General features: G+C 41.4%; 1 protein-coding gene across 3 annotated transcripts in view; it reads right to left on the bottom strand.

The window, feature by feature from the left end:
* Positions 1-4,379, bottom strand: part of KCNIP4 (potassium voltage-gated channel interacting protein 4) — a 1,220,775-nt gene extending 1,216,396 nt beyond the window's left edge. Inside the window, exon 1 of one of the 3 annotated variants that reach the window (XM_003310257.7) lies at positions 4,157-4,379. In XM_003310257.7, coding sequence (XP_003310305.3) covers positions 4,157-4,217 — 61 coding nt within the window. In that variant the 5' untranslated portion in view covers positions 4,218-4,379. The remainder of the gene's footprint in view (positions 1-4,156) is intronic. The other 2 variants (XM_063808692.1, XM_063808691.1) reach the window with 2 other exon arrangements.
* Positions 4,380-18,636: the final 14,257 nt, after the last annotated feature.

The following is an 18,636-nucleotide window of genomic DNA, read 5'->3' on the forward strand; positions in this document are numbered from 1 at the left end:
TGGCAGGCGCACCCGTGATCCTGGCTACTCGGGAGGCTGAGGCAGGAGAAATGCTTGAACCCAAGAGGTAGAAATTGCAGCGAGCCAAGGTCACGCCACTGCACTCCACCCTGGGCAACAGAATGAGACTCCGTCTCAAAAAAAAAAAAAAAAAAAAAGAGAGAGAGAGATCTGAGAGAAATCAGAGAAAGGAGAATAATTCAGTGCAAGTGGGAAAGGCTTCATTCATTCAATATCTGTTGTTGAGCAAATATTACAAGTCAGACTTCATGCTCAATACTGGGGATAAAGTGGTGGACAGGACAGAATACTTCTGCTCTCACAGAGCTCACAGTCTTCCAACACATGTTGGTAAACAGCATGAAACATCCCAGTGAGTTCAGGACGACACGAATTGAGAAAAGTCCCTCAGGACCTTTAACCAAATGAATACTTTTGGAAAGCAAATGGGTGCTTCAATGCCCAAGGGTAAATTAATTTATAATAATGGGTGCAGTTATATAATTTTGAAAGATTTTTCAGACTTGCAAAGGATCCTTGAACAAACAAAATACTCATCTCCCCACAACCCCCTCCCTGCCTCACACGTTAATCTACTTGAAATAGTCGCTAAGAAGAGAGGCTATTAAGTAAAAAAACACATTCTGTTATGTATTATTGAAAACCAATATTATTCACATGTTCTGGAAAAAGTGAGAACACGAAAAATAAATAAAAGGACAAAAAATAGTAAGAAGGGCTTAATAATTTAAGCCCGGAAATATATCTTCAAAACAATCAACCACTATCTGGCCTACAATTCTCCAGAAATCTTGCACACAGATTTTATATTGCATGGCTCATTAATTTCCAAACCATCCACAGCTTTATTTTATGAGAGGGCATAAGCTTCAGGCCTGGGGAGAGAGGGTGGCTGAATTTCAACACTTCGTCCTATCATTTGTTTAGTACACCCCTTACATTTATATGACATAAAGAAAATAAAATAATGATTGTATGATGAAAAGCTTTTCATGGATTCAGAATAAATGGATTTTTCAATATTACCCTTGTGGAATTACTAATTTGAGTTTGCCTTATTTTTAAAACACATGAAACTTAAGCCAAAGCCACGATACATCCATCAAATGGCAATTCAAAATTGAAGACATTTTTTTACTCTACTATTGAAACATACATTTTCCTCGTTTTTAGTTGTAGATTACATCGCATAACATCTGCCATCCCTAAGTTAGATGGCACAAATTAAGGACACCAATGAATAATTTTGTAGGTTTTTTTTTCCTCTGACCTTGTTTCTGATTCTCTTTCAAACATAGTTGAATTATCATCTCCCTCAGTCTCTCCACTGTTAGCAGGATTACGTCTGATTTTATAGCAGGAGTGCAAAATAATGGGATTAGACAATGAAATGAAAAATGTATTTTGGTCAGGCTTTGGGTTTAACATGGAAGCTGGCAGGGCAAAAGTGAGCACTCTAATTTGTAAGAAACCTTCTCTACTTGTATGTAATTATGCACAACTCACCCATTTTCTGTCCTCTCTGGCATTAACAATGTCAATTACAGTGATTTACAGGTGATGTTCATCAGTTAGCATATTAGATGCGTTTACTTGTTGAGAAGAGAGTACGGAACGAACTTTTTAAACTAAATTATTATAAAGTTTCAGAATTGCAACTCGACTCTGTTCTGTCATTTCCAACATTTCCTCTCTACTTTCCATTCATGTAGTTTCATCCTTTGCCTTTCAGCAAACCATTTTTCACAGTGTTCTATCTCTAAGTCAGGTCATAAAATACATACACATACGCACACAGACTCACACTTCTCTAATTCTTGATTTCTCTATCATCCACCTACATTTCTCTCAGTTAGATCTTCCAGTTAAATTTTGCTTAGATTCCAGCTAAATCATCTTATAAACCTCCATTCCAGAGATATATATTCAAGGAAAAACTGTATCATAGTACAAGATAGTTTGGGAGTTATATAAATAGCCTACTTATTGGAAAGAGAACAAGAGATCGGGACTATTATTTTAAAACAAAAATGGAAGACAGAGTTTAAGCCTTTAAAAATCATCCCTTCTCATCCCAGGATTAGTAAAGACCACCCTATATCTGATTACAAGTAAGCAAAGTACTTATGCATATGTTTGGTGAAAATAGTATTACATATTTGGGGATCGTTCTCTAATATTAGCTTTGAAGCAATATCAACAAGAATAAAAAAGATAATCCAAACTATTTTTTCTTTATTCTTCTCATCATATGACAACTAACTAAAAATTTGTGAATACAATTCAAGAAACAGGTGTCAAATCAATTCTCAGCCAGAAAACTCATCACTTTGGTCTCACCTTAGCCAAGGTATAAATCAACATATTTCTGTTCTCTAAATAAACAGTGAACACATGCTGATTCTGGAGATAGCAGTAAAAGGTTTGCTTTATTAAATGTATAGTACTCCCCAGGTGTGACTTCATCTTCATTTCCCATTTATAGTGATTATGGCCACCCATGACCCTGTGCATAGTCTAGACATGCTGATTCAATCCCCATTCGGTTGATGGAAGAACAGGCACAGTCAAAGAGCTGTGGTCACTGAGGAGCCAAGCAATGCAAGCCATCCAGATCCTGAGACGACATTCCTGCCATCTGCTCCAGCCTTGAGTTCCCTGGGCTGCCATGTGTGAATGTGTCTCTAATAGGACAGCGCTAGCCCTCTACCCTGTTTATTCTAAAGAACTGCAAAGACAGAGACCCTACGAACTCAACTCAACACCCAAAAACTACTCAGCCCTCTACATTAAACACGCCACTCAGGAAACATTTGATCTCTTAAAGATTGTAAGCATTTCTCACAAGAGATAATCTACTTATGCTTGGCTCGTAATGAGTGGGCATCTCCAGGCATAAGTGAAAACAGAACTAAACACAGTTACAAGTCAAATGTGGGGCTTTACAGGTGATGTTCATATTACTTTTTCCAGTCCAAAAGGATTAAGACTGTTCTCTTTAAATTTTCATATTCAAGTGAGACTAGTGTCCTCCCGGTTACGATGACCTTAACTATTGGAGTGAGGAAAAGAAAGGGAGGGTGTCCATTTCCATTTCTCATGGCCATAAATTCGAACGATTGACTCAAGTTGTTGAGGTGACTCCATTTCCCTGAGTACTAAAGAAGTCAGCAAGTGGAAACACCTCTTTGCTTGCAAGTTTACAGCCCTCGAGTCCAAGTTTTTCACCCTCTAAACCCAAACTATGCTATAGCCATATGTGACCCCTTAGCTTATGTAATCAGGGAGAGGTCCAGACCTTTATCACTCTCATGTGCCCCAAAATCACTTCCATTCTCTTTCCGGCTCCTGTAAAATACTCTGTACACATCAAAACCACCTAATAACAAATCGATGCAACCCAAGACGCTTTGTGGAAGGGCATCGTCCCCTATTTCTCTATGGATCCCACCAAACAGCAAAACATTTCTCCCTGCTTTCGCAGAACGCACGTTTCTCTGAAAGCCAAGCTCCTAACACAGTGCCCGATACCTTTCCAAGGCTGTACTGTATATAAATTATTTGCAAGTGTCACTGAGGACTATTTTCTCTGAACACACTAAACTGAAGCTAGCCATAAAACAAGCCATACGCTTCTGCTTTAGAATCTGACATGGGCAAGATGCCGCCAGTATATTACCAGGGGACAAAAATACAGTTGTAATGAAGAAACGTGTGGGGGCATGAAGGAAAAGTGGAAGGCGAGGATCAATACTATTTCAGCTCATTAATCCCCAGGTGTTAGGGGAAGGAAGCGTGCGGTCTGGAGTCATCTGGCAGATGCATAAACAACCTCGGAAATTTTCAGAGAAGGCAAAAGTACGCACAGGATCGCAGGGGACCCTGCCACCGGCGAGTTTCAAACACACTTCAAACATCTTTTCTTCCCCGACCTGGATCTTGCATGCACCCCCCTCTCCTTTGCACCCCATTCCTGCCGCTCCCACCTCCCCTTCCCAGTCCCGCCAGGTGACTGTGTCTCATGCAGCGAAGGCAACAAGCGTCCCCAGCCGAGGAAGGGAAGGGGCAGCCGTCTTGGCTCGCGAGGGAAGGAGGGCGGAAGCGGGCGCCCGCTCGCAAGCTTATTGCATCCTACCGCCTGTGGAGCTGGCCTCCTCCAGCTGAGCCGAAATGCTTTCCACCCTCCTCACATTCATGTCTGGGGACGCAGGGTGCAGAAGCGAGACTCGAGAGTCCACCGGCCAGGGGCGTCTGTCCACGGGTCTGCACGGGAGCGCACCGCCGCTTGGCCCGGGGGCGTCCGTGGCGCTGGGAGCGAGAGCTTCGGCGGCGGCTGCGGGCAGGGCGCGCGGAGCGGGCTGCAGGTGCGGGCGGAGGCCGGCGGGGGGCGCCGGGGGCGCTGCGCGGCCCTTGGCGGCGGGGGCGCGCGGGGTGGCGGGGGAGGCCGAGGCGCGGGCAGCTTCGCGCCGGCGGCTGGAAGCGGGCGGGCTGCACGGGCGGCTCGAGTGCGGGGACCCCAGCCCCTCGCCCGCGTGGGCGCCGCCCCTGCCACCTGCTGCCAAGTCACCGGACTGGGGATGCGGGGGGCGGGGTGCGGGGAGAGGAAAGCGCAGCGGGTGGCACGGTGCCTCTGGCGACAGAGCAGATGGACCCGAAAGAGACCCGAGGTGACTTCGGGCCGGGCAGGGCACCCCCGGGAGTTGCCAGCGGCTCTCAGCGGGCGCCTCTAGGACCCCTTGTCACTGCGAGCAGCGCCTGCTCTGGGGAGGGGCTCGAAGGCGCCGCGCCTTCTCAACGCGCCGCTGCGTCCCCCAGGGGCTCCGACTCGAACAGCTAGACTGGAAATACTGCTGCACAAAGTTAGGCTGAGTTCGAAGGACACCAGAGAGGAAGCGCAAGGAGATGCCCTTCTCCGGGGCCGGGCAGAGCGCCAGAACTCCTAGACAGGAAACTTTCCCCATTGAAGCTAGAACCGGTCATGCGACTCGGCTAAGTGTGGGGAAACACTGGCTCTAGACTCCATGTGAGCATCGCAGGGCCGAGGTGCAGAATACCACCTTGGAGAGAGGGGGTGGCATAGACTGGTGTCATTTTGAAGAAGCATCCATGTGGGGGGTTTCATTTGAGATCTCCCAGGCAAGTCAACCAGGAGGTATCGCTCACTACCCCCAAGGTCATTTGCCCTTCTAAAGCACAGTAAGGCCGGGAATAGTTGGGAAGGTAAAGAGAAACCAACAGACCACTTGTGGCCATGGTTACTGTTTGAGAAGTCAAAATTAAAATGCAGATTTCTGTGTCCCCAAGAGTCAAGTGCATGAAGCCTCTCTTTTCAGAAGAAAGGTCAAGTTGACCCGTTCTCCAGGCAAACTGAATTAAAATTCCCTCTCACTCTCAGCTGCAAGGTCAGTTGGCCATGACTTGGGTGGAAGCCATTTCTAAGTGTTTGTGAAACTACTTGCCTTCCCTATGGCTGCTGGATTATTTATACACACTGTCACCAAGTGAAATCTTCCCCCTTTCTCCAAGTAGGTCTCAATTGACACCTTATTGCCCTTCTCCCCACCCCCAAACGCACGAGCAATTTACTTAGTCCTTTGAGCCCTTATAGCATGTATTTGTATATTTCTTGAGAGCCTTTTACTCTTTTAGTTCATTGTTAAGGAGACAGATGCTGACACCCCATTGTCTGGGTTCAAATCCTAGTTCCACTACTTCATAATCCTGTGGCCTGGTACAAATATCAGCTATAACTGGTACCTACATTATTGTTTTGTTGTGAGGATTTAAGAAAATCAATAGATGCAAAGGGCTTAGAGCCGTGACTGGCATGTAGCAATCACTGTATAAAGACAGGCAACCCTGATTCTTGAAGTTGAGAACAATGTTATATTGACAAAGCAATTAGAAAAGTTCCTTGCACATAGCTGGTCTTCACTAAACATTTGTTTTTTCATTATTCAGCAAACATCTAGTAACTACTGTGTACAAGACACAATTATAGGCACTGGGATACCACAGTGAATACAACAAAGACCCTCAGTTATTGGCTGACTATCTAGAAGGCAGAGAGACTGACAATAAATCAAGGAATCAGAAGTGATCTGCTAGGGAGATCACTTTTATATAGGGGGTCCATAAGGGCTTTATGAAAGAGGCAACATTTAATTGGAATCCTGATGAAAGCGAGGAGCTAGCCATGGGCATCTCAAGGGAAAAAGAACTTCCAAGCAGAGAGAAGAGCAAGAGCTAACATAAGAATAGCATGTTTGCAGGGTAGCCAGGAGGTTGACAGGGCTGAAGCACATTGAGAGAAGGAAAGGGTAACAGAAGAGAGAGTCAGAGAGGATGGGATCATGTGCAGTGTAAACGTTTATTGAATTTTGTCTGCATACTTTTACAGCCAATGCATTCTTCCCACTTGCCAGCTTCCTCATAACAAGTCTTCTCGCTACCCATTCTATCAGATTCAATCATTCGATTCTGTGGCGTGCCGCCTTCTCCCTCTTCTGCAGACTTCTCATAGCAAACTTCCAACTTACTGACCAACTACTTCTTTCTCTTTTTCTGTAGCTAACACTCTTTCCAGAAACCACCCACAACTTTGAATCACTAATATTTGTCCAACTCCAAATTTTGTCTTCTATATGATGGCTTCTAAAGCTACCTGAGCATGCTGCTTTGGATTCTGCAGCCTGGGTTGGAATTCCAGTTCCAACTGTGAACAAGCTGTATGTTTGAGGACTAATAACCTCCCTCAGTTTTCTCACTCTAAAATGAAGAAAATAATAGTGTCAGCCGGGCAAGGTGGCTCACACCTGTAATCCCAGCACTTTGGGAGGCCGAGGTGAGCGGATCACCTGAGGTCAGGAGTTCGAGACCAGCCTGGCCAACATGGTGAAACCCCAACTCTACTAATAATACAAAAATTAGCCAGGTGTGGTGATGCATGCCTGTAATCCCAGCTACTCAAGAGGCTGAGGCAGGAGAATCACTTGAACCTGGGAGGCGGAGGTTGCAGTAAGCCGAGATCATGCCATTGCACTCCAGCCTGGGTAACAGAGCAAGACTCTGTCTCAAAAAAAAAAAAAGTAAAGAAAAGAATAGTGTCTACTTAACTATTGGGAAAGATTATATGAGGCAGCATATGTAAAGTGTTTAGGATGGCCCCTGGCACATAGAGTCATTAAGAGCTGCCATCGTAATAGTTATCACCATTATCATCATCATATTTTGTCATGATGAGCTCAAAGAAGAAATGGCACCGCTATATTCTACAACAGGTCTAAGCAACCTTCCCTCACAGTGTGGGAAGTAATACACAACCCCTTTCTTATCTCCAAAATATGCAGAACATTTTGTTGGACCAAACTATCTTTCAAATCTTATCCAAAGAATATCTGCCCATGGTGGCCCTACTAAACGTTTACCCCTTAACTAATTATAAAGAAGTCAACAAAATCGTGTAACGTAGACACTGTGCTGAAGAAGTTTGTAATATATTAATATATAAATATTGTATTATATAATATAATCAATATATAATATTAATATATTAATATATTTCCAAAATATTTGTATGGGATTTTAGCTACTACAAATCCCAAGTCCAGATCTTTTTACTCGGATTCTTAGTCATTGCCGAACATCACAGAATAATTATCTTTTTGCTGCCACATTTACTGCCATTTTTGATATTTGGGACCGAAAGTCCAGGATTTCTCTGTCTTGCTTGTACCATCTCCTTATTGGCTCTTTAAGTACCTCAAATAGTTAAAGAGAAGAGCTTCATAGGCCACAGCATGCTGTGCCAGCTTCTTATTACTCCTCCGAGGCTGTAGCAATCCTAGCCCGTCTTCCCAACCTCAAGACACATGCACAAAGATTGCCACCTTCTCTGACTAACCCTAGATTACTTTCTGTATAGCACGGATGTGTATTTTTCCCTCAAGGAACCATATTCAAAATTGAGTGCAGAAATAGGAAACTCACCATGTGCCAGCCATGAATCTCAGACTTTATGAACATTATTTCATTTAATCTTTACAAAGCACTGGGAGATAAGCACTGTTATTATCTCTACTTAACTAGTGAAGAAATTAAGCCTCAGAGAAGGGAACTGGTTTGCCAGTTTTATAATAGTAATCAGTATATCTGGGCTTTGAACCCAACCGTCTGACTCAAGAGCCCCCATATTTAATTACTACAGTGTACTGTCACCCTGCACTAGAATTTCGATGCTCTAGTCTCTGACATTTCCTAGTTCTGTGTCCTCCGGAAAGTCACTGATCATGTCTAAGCTTCAGTTCCTCTTCTGTAAAAAGGGGAATTTCTGCTTCACAAGGTCATTGTCAGGATCAAGTCAGGGAATGAAAGTGAAAGCTATATATAAACCATGGAATGTTGTAGAAGCATCCAGGATTACTTTTATTATTTCCTGATTTTTTATTGCTTATTACCTTTACTGCTTTGTCTTTTCTGAAAGCCCCTTACATTTTGGCACAATTCTCCCTGGCTCACCAGAACTCAGGCAGTAACAGTAAAACTTCTATTATTTCATAATTGTTGAGCACTTACACTATGCACCTATGCACTGTGTTAAAAACTCTATGTCGTTGTATGAATTAATTCTAAGAAAAATCGTCATATATACTTATTCTTACCCTGATTTTAAAATGAGACTGAGACTCAGAGAGGTTAAGTAGCCCAAGGACAGCCAGCTGTGAAGAGGTGCAGCTGAGATTTGAACTCACGTTCATCTGATTAAAACACTAGAGCTTTCAATTGCTTCTTGATTGTTCTTAAACTTTAACATACATAAGAATCATCTAAACAGATTAAAAACTCCTCTGCTCCAGCCTGTGGATGGATTCACTGAGTTTGGTGGGGAGATCTTAGAATGTAATTTATTTTGTAATTAATAGACTTTTAGAGCACTTTTTGGTTTTTTTTAAACAAATTTATTAAAGTATAAATGACATACAATAAACCGCACATAAAGTGTACAATTTAATAAGATTTGACATACAGATACATTCAAGTAACTACAGCACAGTTAAGATAATGAACACATCCTCCACTCACTGAAATTTCATTGATCCCTTTTGTAATCCTTTCCTTTTGACTTTTTGGTTTTCAAAAGAAAAAATGAGCATACAGAGTTCCCATGTACCCTCTCTCCAGTAACCCCTCCCCGAGTTTTCCCTGTTGTTAACATCTGGTATTAGTGTGGTACATTTTTACAATTGAGCCAATGATACATTATTTTTAACTAAAGTCCATAGTTTAGATAGAAGGCCTAATCTTAGAGGAAGAGGTGGCCTTAGAGGAAGAGGAAAAAAAAAGAAATCACTCAGAAGAAAGGCCATGTGAGGACACAGCAGCCGTCTGCAAGCCAGGAAGAGAGCCCTCAGTGTAAATAGAACGCTACTGACACCTTGACCTTGGACTTCCAGCCTGCAGAACTGTGGGACGGTAAACTTCTGTTGTTTAAACCACACAGCCTGTAGTATTTTGTTGTGGTAGCCCAAGCAGACTAATACATACCCTAAGATCATACTTTGAGATATCACTACTCTACACTAGAGGCAAGAAAGTGTGGTCTGAAATCCACCAATATCTGCATCACCTGTGAGTTTCTCAGGCATTCAGAATCTGGGGCCCTGCCTCAGACCTCCTTAATCACTATCATCACTTTAACAACATCCTCAGGTGGTTCCAGGTAAGCACATTAAAATGTGAGAAGGCTGGGAGTGGTAGCTCATGCCTGTAATCCCAGCACTTTGGGAGGCTGAGGCAGGAGGGCTGATTGAGCTCAGGAGTTTGAGACCGGTCTGGTCAACATAGTAAACCCCATGTCTACAAATAATTCAAAAAAATTGGCCAGGCATAGTGGCTCACACCTGTGGGTAGTGGCACCCAGCTACTCAAGAGGCTGAGAGAGGAGGATCGCCTGAGCCCAGGAGGTCGAGGCTGCAGTGAGCTATGATGATGGCACCACTGCACTCCAGCCTGGGTAACAGAGTGAAAAACCCTGCTTAAAAAAAAAAAAAAAAGAAAAGAAAAGAAAAAAAAAAGTGAGAAGTCCTGCTCGACAGCACACTGGGCACAGCTTTGTGTTTGTTTACTTATATACCTTAGGCTCCCTTGGAGCCATGCAGACCTCACTGAGCAGAGGAAGAAGCTAGTGTTACAATCAGCTCACTGCACTTTACCCTAATGAGACAATCCAGCTTCATTTTTATGTCAGCCCTACTCACATGAATAGAATCACTTATTATCTCATTAGGTTTCAAGCAGCAAATATCCCTAACCTTGATCATCGGACTACACTTGCAAATTTATTTCTGATTCTTAATCTCTTGTATTATAATAATCAGGTAAAATAATCTTCTTTGAGATCCTAACATTAAAGGAAATATTAATATGCCATAATGAAACAAAAATGAGGTAAACATTTTAGAGCTGCCAAGTTAATTCCAACCTTCCTGTGGGATTTTTATATTCAGTTCCTTAACTGATCTTTACAACTCTGAAAAGTTGACAGCTCAAATTTTATAACCCCCATTTTGCAGAAGAAGAAACTGAAGCCCATGGAGAGTAAGAGACTTATTTTCACAAGGCACGTGGGATGCACCCAGGTCACAAACCTTCATCGTCTGACATCTTTCAGCACTTGCTTCTATAAGGTTTGCCAAGTTTATAAAAGCTGGAATACTGCCAAATGAAGTGTAAGTCTCTAAGCATCAAAAGTCAGGTTTGCCTTGCAACTTTGTCTTGCAGGATAAGTCCATATTACAGATGTAAAGTTATTATTTCACTTCATTGCAATGACCTTTGTCTTGCAGGATAAGTCCATATTACAGATGTAAAGTTATTATTTCACTTCATTGCAATGACCCTTGACTTGTGGACTTCAGGAAATCCACTGGCTACATTCTGTACATAGCAGGAGAGGTGATTAGAGGATTCGCTTCAGAATGGAGATTTAGTTTAACCAGATAGTTCTGCAAAAACTTAAATATCATTAATGAGGTTAATGCTGAAAAAGTTTTACCTAAATTCCATATCTCTAGGTTCTATACTTGAATATGTTATAATTGGTAGATAGGTTCATTAAATTCCAAATCACTTTATGCCTTTTATCCTTGTATTTTCTTTAATTGCTCATTTTCCTGCGTGAAGTCTAAAAATCAATCCTTGAAAAGTAAGAATTTACTGGTTTGTCTGCTAATAGTTTGAATAAAACTGTTCAAAAGAGATGTTGTTATGACTAAATGAATCCATTTCTAGAATATTCTTTTTTGTTGTTGTTTTTTGAGACAGAGATTTGCTCTTGTTGCCCAGGCTGGAGTGCAATGGTGCGATCTCTGCTCACTGCAATCTCCACCTCCCAGGTTCAAGCGATTCTCCTGCCTCAGCCTCCCAAGTAGCTGGGATTACAGGTGCCCGCTACCACACCTGGCTAATTTTTTGTGTTTTTAGTAGAGACAGGGTTTCTCCATCTTGGCCAGGCTGGTCTTGAACTCCTGACCTCAGGTGATCCACCCACCTCGGCCTTCCAAAGTGCTGGGATTATAGGAGTGAGCCACTGCACCAGGCCTAGAATATTCTTTTTAACCAAAAGTTGGACATAGCCGAAAACTATTCTAAATGACTATTTTCTTCCAATATCAAATTCAAAGACATCAAGTCTTTGGAAAAGAAAAAAGAAATAGGAGAAATACATATTTCTGATGTGTGTGTGGCTCAAAGCACTATATTATATTGTTGATAAGGAAGTTAATTATCTTGTTATATTTAAGATTTATTCATTATATTGGTACTTTGGGGAATTAATGTTTGTTTTGTTGTAAAATTCATTAGTAAAATTAAAATTCTTTATACAAATTAGCGGTATTATAGGAAGACTGAGAACCTATTTCTTGAGAGTAAGGTAAAAAAACGAACAAAAATGCCACAGTCTGGGCCTAGAAAATTCAAAACTCGGTCTAACAGTCTGTCAGACTTGAATAGTGAAAGTGCCACATATACACATCAAAAGAGATGAAGAACTTGACACTCAAATTCAGGTGTTAGTTAACAGCCCACCAACAAATGAAGAAAATAATGGAAAAGGAAGACAGACCCTCTAAGTCGCAATGCCATTAGATTTTTTAAAGTCCAGAGTCTTTTAGATAGGTGATGTGATAAAATGGTATCAAAGAGAGAAAACCCAACTATGTTAGAAGAGTGAATGCTTACAGAACAAGCACATTTGGATTTTGGGAGAGTTAGGGAACGTGCAATGAAAGATACACCCCTAATCATGGAAGCAGACTCAGTTTTAAGGACACAATCACAATCAATTCGCTGCACTTTACTCTAGTGAGACAACCTTGTTTCACTTTTGTGTCAGTTCTACTCACATGGATAGAACTGTTTATTGTCTCATAGGTTTCAAGTTGTCAATAAGAACTCAGGGATGGTGGTGGTGAGGGGAGTGGATATAAAGAAATAAGATCATAGACTACTGGATAGCAAGGTCATCTGATATGAGAAGCCATTTATATTTTATTTCCTTTGTTGGTTTTTGACAATAACCTAAGAATCTTGAATCATTCATACCACATGTCAAGAAGCCAGGCACTGTGTAGGGAAGATGTTAACAGGGGAAAAGAAAGAGTCCCTTCCTTCAAGGAGCCAGCATTCTAGTGGTAGATTTGCACAGGGAAATAAGCAACTTTAGTAAGAAAAATGAATGCTTATATAGCACTCTCTATGTATTTTGTATGTGTTAACTTATCCAATATTCATGATCCATGAGTCATATGTTAGTTTTTGCTATATAAGAAACCTCCCCCAAACATAATGGCTTAACATAATTATTGGTTTAGCTCACAATTCTGTGGTCTGCCAATGTAGGCTGTGCTCATCTGGGCTCACTCATGCATCTGTGGCCAGCTGGCAGAGATATGGTCATCTTACATGTCATGCAAGTGGTTGGAGTAATGGGTACAACTGGACCATGTCTCTGTCACCATCCAGATGACTAGCCCGTACTTCTTCATTTGATGGTAGCTGCAGAGTTCCCAAGAGCAGCAAGAGGGAGTAGGTGCCATTGTACAGCATTTTCCAAGCCTCTGCCTGGGACACATTTATTACTGTCCCATTGGCCAAAGCAAGTGACAAGGCCAGCCCAGATTCAAGGGAGGAAGAAAGAGTTTAACTTTGATGGAGGAAATTACAATGGCATATTGGAAAGGGATATGCTATAGTTTGAGTGTTTGCATACCCCCAAATTCATATGTTGAAATCCCAACCCCTAAGGTAATGGTGTTTGAATGGGGTCTTTTGTGAGTTTACGTGGTAATAAGGGCTCTGCCTTCATAAATGGGATTAATGCCCTTATAAAAAAAGACCAGAGGACTAGCTCATTCCTTCTACCATGTAAGGACACAGTGAGAAGGAACCAACTATGAGCTAGAAATCTGATCTTCACCAGACACTGGATCTGCTGGCACCTTGATCTTGGACTTTTCAATCTCCAGAACTGTGAGAATTAAATTTATGTTATTTCTGACCTACTCAATGTGTGGTATTTTGTTATAACAGCCTGAAAAATCTAAGGCAAGATAGATACAGAGAAGGGAAGAATTTGTGATCATTTTTTCTATGTACTCCAGGAACTATTAATATCGCCGTGAGGCACAGAGAGGTTAAAGAACTTAAAGCTTAAGTTAAAGCTTATTGAGCTACAAAGTGACAAAGCCAAGATTCAAACAAGGCAGTCTTGCTTCATCACCAAGAAGCTACCCACTATACTATATTGCAAATGCCATAAAGGGCTGATTCCTGTGCTGTGGGAACACATAAGAAAAGCCTTCAATTCAATCTTGGGTATTAGGGAAGCTTTCATAGATGAACCTAATGTCAATTCCAAATCCTAATGGACAAGCATGTATCAACCACTTGAGAAGGAAGAAAGAAGAGGAACATTGTCTTAAAACAGACCACATATGCAAAGTAACAGAGATTGAGAAAGTTTATGGTGCAGAGAGCTGCAAGTAGTTCCCTGGGCTGGAGAGCAAGTTCTGTGGCAGGAGAGGTGAGCTGTGGCCAGACTGTGGCAGTCTTAAAACCAAGCTTTGGACTTAAGTTTTAATCAGAGACATCAGCAGACCACTGAAAAATTTCAGTCCAAGGAATAATAGCTTTAGATTGTGGCTTTGGATTCACCACTCTGGCAGTCATGAAAAGAATGGAATCAGGCAACATGGCAAACAGGTGGAGTAATTTCCAAGGGTCATCCAGTGACTAAACAATAAAGTCTGATGGCCTGAACTAAGGTAGAGGCAATGGAGATTTTTAAAAAGACACACTAGAAAGATAATTAGAAGGCAAGACTTGATGACTGGTAAATATGATGAAGGAGTCAGAATGATGATGCCCGAGTTCTGGCTGAGATGCTGCTTGGATGATGGTACCTTTCCTGAACCATGGAGGTCACAAAGGCATTTCAGAGAAGGAGATGACATCTTCTCATTTGCATATGAAAATGAATTATTCAATTATGAGATGGGAATTACCCTGGAGTTCCAGAGAGAGACTGGGTTGAAGAAATAGATCCAAATGTCATCAGTTGATATGGTTTGAATTTGTGTCCTCACCCAAATCTCAGGTAAAATTGGAGGAGGGGCCTGGTGGGAGGTGATTGGATCATGGGGCCAGAATCCCCCTTGCTATTCTCATGATAGTGAGTGAGTTCTCACAAGATCTGATGGTTTAAAAGTGTATCGCACTTCCTGTTTCACTCTATCTCTCTCCTGCCAGCATGTGAAGAAGGCACTTGTTTCCCCTTCACCTTTCCGCCACGATTGTAAGTTTCCTAAGGCTTCCCAGCCATCCTTCCTATACAGCCTGTGGAATTGTGAGTCAATTAAACCTCTTTTCTTCATATATTAGCCAATCTCAGGTAGTCCTTTATAGCAGTGTGAGAACAGAATAATACACCAGTATACAGAAAAGAGTGGCCATGGAAAGTGTATGTCCATAATACATTGCATTTAATAGGCATTTTTCTGTACCTTGAACAATTTCAAAACACTTTACACTATTTAACTAGTTTAATTTTCACAACAAGTCTATGAGGTAATACTGTTATTATACTCATTTTACAGATGAGAAAATTAAGGCACACAGTTATTAAGGCGCACAGTGGTAGAGCCAGCATTCAAACCTGGGTAATCTGGCTCTAGACCTTATGCTGCTAATCATGAAGTTATACCGCTCCTCTGTACAGAATGAGGAAGGATTCTACTGCAGAATACTGCACAATACAAATACTAATCTTGGCTTACCATGGTGAATGAGGTACAAAAATCCAGCCTTCAAAAAATGTCAGTTGGTAAGAAATGTGGGGTTGTATCATTGTGAGGTGGCTAGGAAAAAATACACACTCATTCATTATGTGCAATCACAAAAAAACACAAAATTGTGAAAATTACATTACATTAACAGATAACACACTAAACTGAAAAAGTCCCAAATAACCCTAAGGCAGAGGGCAGAATCCCTTTTTAATTCCATCCCACTAAACCTATTGCTCCTCCATAGAAAATAATTATGTTAGTCTGCCCCACTGAAGAACTGGGACGGGGCACAGGATTGAAGCCAATTTTTAAATGAATTTTATCAGAATTCTGGCTATCCCTGTGCCATGAAATCAAGCAAAAAGAATTTTCCAAGGAGGCAGAGGCTTAGTTACAAGAGGTAACAAGATGTCAAGGACACCAAAACCTGAAATAACTTATTGATAGTATTTAGGAATAAGGAGATCAGGCCGGGCACAGTGGCTCACGCCTGTAATCCCAGCACTTTGGGAGGCCGAGGCGGGCGGATCACGAGGTCAGGAGATTGAGACCATCCTGGCTAACACGGTGAAACCCCATCTCTACTAAAAATACAAAAAATAAGCCGGGTGTGGTGGCAGGCGCCTGTAGTCCCAGCTACTCGGGAGGCTGAGGCAGGAGAATGGGGTGAACCTGGGAGGCAGAGCTTGCCGTGAGCTGAGATCGCGCCACTGCACTCCAGCCTGGGCGACAGAGCGAGACTCCATTTCAAAAAAAAAAAAAATTTTTAAAAAAATAGGAGATCATTAGTCACCTTCCTACAAAGATTAGCAAGAAATTCCTTGTTCATATATTTAAGATTGTGCTCTGAAAGTTAACATTGTTTTATTTTCCAGGATATCATTGTGTATAATTGGTATTTCCAGATAATAGTAAGAGCTACCGTTTTTTGAGCACCTATCATATGCCAAGTTCTGTAATTGGCACTTCTTATTATGTCTGACAACTACCTACAGTGTAGCAGATTTCTTTTCCATTTGACAAGTGAAGATACCCAGGCTTAGAGCAGTTATCTGAGATCACAAGTCTGATCATTGACAAAACTAACATGCTGCTTCAAAACTCACCAGGTTCACAGGCTTTATTTTTTGTTTTGTTTTGTTTATTCACTACACTCTGCAGTCCCCCTAGTGTTCCTATGACAAAAGAAGGAATGTCATCAATCGTGTCTGCTGATTCAAGGATCTCATTTTCATCAATTTTTCCAATGTGGGCTGCCTTCACAATTTTGGCTGGAGTTTCTAAAGCATAGACATTCAAGCATTCTCTGGCTTTGCTTGTGGAGATGTTTGAATAAGTAATAAAAGGGTCAAAAGCTGAAGACAGGATAAGGAGGAAGGAAGGATACTGATGTCTTATTCCTTTCGTTGGAGAAGGCGGGGGCTGGAAAAGGGAGGACAGTGCTTCTTGCCAGTCGCTTTCCTACTGAGGCACAGTTACTGAAACCAGCATTTTATGATGGGGCCAATTCAACTGTCCAAATCCAGTCTCCCATCTAAAACTACTTGGAGGGGAAGTTCATTTACACAGCTAAATCAGGGACTGAGAAGACCTTCCAGAGAGGAGTTCTGAAGTGGATGTCAGCAAATGGAGTCTGGAGCTTTTGCTAACTACGAGATCCCTTTTATCTGACCTCAGTACCTTTTTATCCAGTTCCTGTGCTTACCAGCTAGGGCATTTTGATGGCACTTGAACAGTGGAAGATCTATAGTGAACAGGAGATAACCCCCAATACGGAGCATTCCTTCTTGCATAATGGAGCTTTTTATGCTGTGTAGACATTGCAAAGCCATGTTTGAAAAGAAATAATAGTCTTATTGCTCGTATGGAGAGATGAGATTAAAAACTAGTATTTGCTGAACACTTAAGTGGCAGGCACTTTTGAAATATATATATTACATGTATTATGTATTACCTCATTGAATACTTATTTGAGGTAAATGCTACCAAATTCTGATTTTCCAGAAGGAAGGACTGAGGCAAGGAAAGTGGAAGTATCTTACCAATGCAGCTAGCTCTACTGAGCAGGTGATTATCCGGAAGTGCCAAATAAGTGGATTCAGTTCAATAAAAAAAAGTTCAAAAATATATCAAGGTAAGAATAACCAGTGTGTGGAAGCAGAACATTGATGGGGCCCAAAAGCAAACCAGTACGAGTAGTGGAGAAAGCTAGGCCAGCAGGGAATCCGCACTGGCTCTAAAGTGAGAAGAGTTGGGTTTTTATGTTTGCCAGTCATATTGGTATAACTTTGAACTGATGTTTAACTTCTTTTACCATTAATTTTCTCATCTGTAATGTGGGAGTAGCAAGGCATCTCTGGGGTGAAATGAGAATTAAGTGTGATGGTATGTGAAAAAGTGCTTAGTAATTTGGACATCATATGTTAGATCTTAGAACAGTTCAGCATGATCCATCTGTCCAATGAATTAAAGTTGATGATTATTCTATCATCAAAAGAGTAATGATAATGAGACAATTTGTGAAGCTAGGTGGGCATGAGAACATAATTTTTTTAATTAATGGAAATTTAGCTAATGGCACATCATCATGGATCAATAACTAAGCAGATGGTAAAAGTAAAACAATCATTATTGTTTTTGGTAACCAACCCAAATGCAATAGTTTTAGAATATTAGAAAGGAGTGCAAACCATGTTTGGGAGCAAAGGTCATTTTCTGATAATGAATAGTAGTGCACAAAAATATGCTGGAGATGAAAAGCATGATGTCAGCATCCTAACAAGTAAATGTGTTAAATGAATGCAAAATTCCTGATTGTCCCGTCTAAAGTAGACAGAGGCACCCTCCCTTTCACTCCATTTTTTGTCTCCATCACAGTGTTTTCTTCCTTTATTATCCATGATTTATCACAAATTAATTATAAATATTTATCTTTTGTGTATCATATTATTTAGTGGTCATCTCCCAGTATAGACACACAAACAGACACACACACCCACTCCTGTAGTCTCTGGGAGGACTGAAATCGCATTTGGTTTATTGACAAATGAATATCTAATACCAGTGCCTAAAACAAAATATCCACTCAATAAAAGTCTGAGTAAAAGAATGAATGAGTCTTCTGTTTTCTGGGTTATTTCTGCTACACCTCAAGGCACCATGCATAGACAAGGACACAGTGAACATACAATACTTTGTAAGCTTTACAGAGAACGTTATTGAGACTGATGGGCATACTGATTGTAGAGGGATGATGGTGGGTGGGGAG

The sequence above is a fragment of the Pan troglodytes genome, chromosome 3, assembly GCF_028858775.2.
Source record: "Pan troglodytes isolate AG18354 chromosome 3, NHGRI_mPanTro3-v2.0_pri, whole genome shotgun sequence".
Lineage (NCBI taxonomy): Eukaryota > Metazoa > Chordata > Mammalia > Primates > Hominidae > Pan > Pan troglodytes.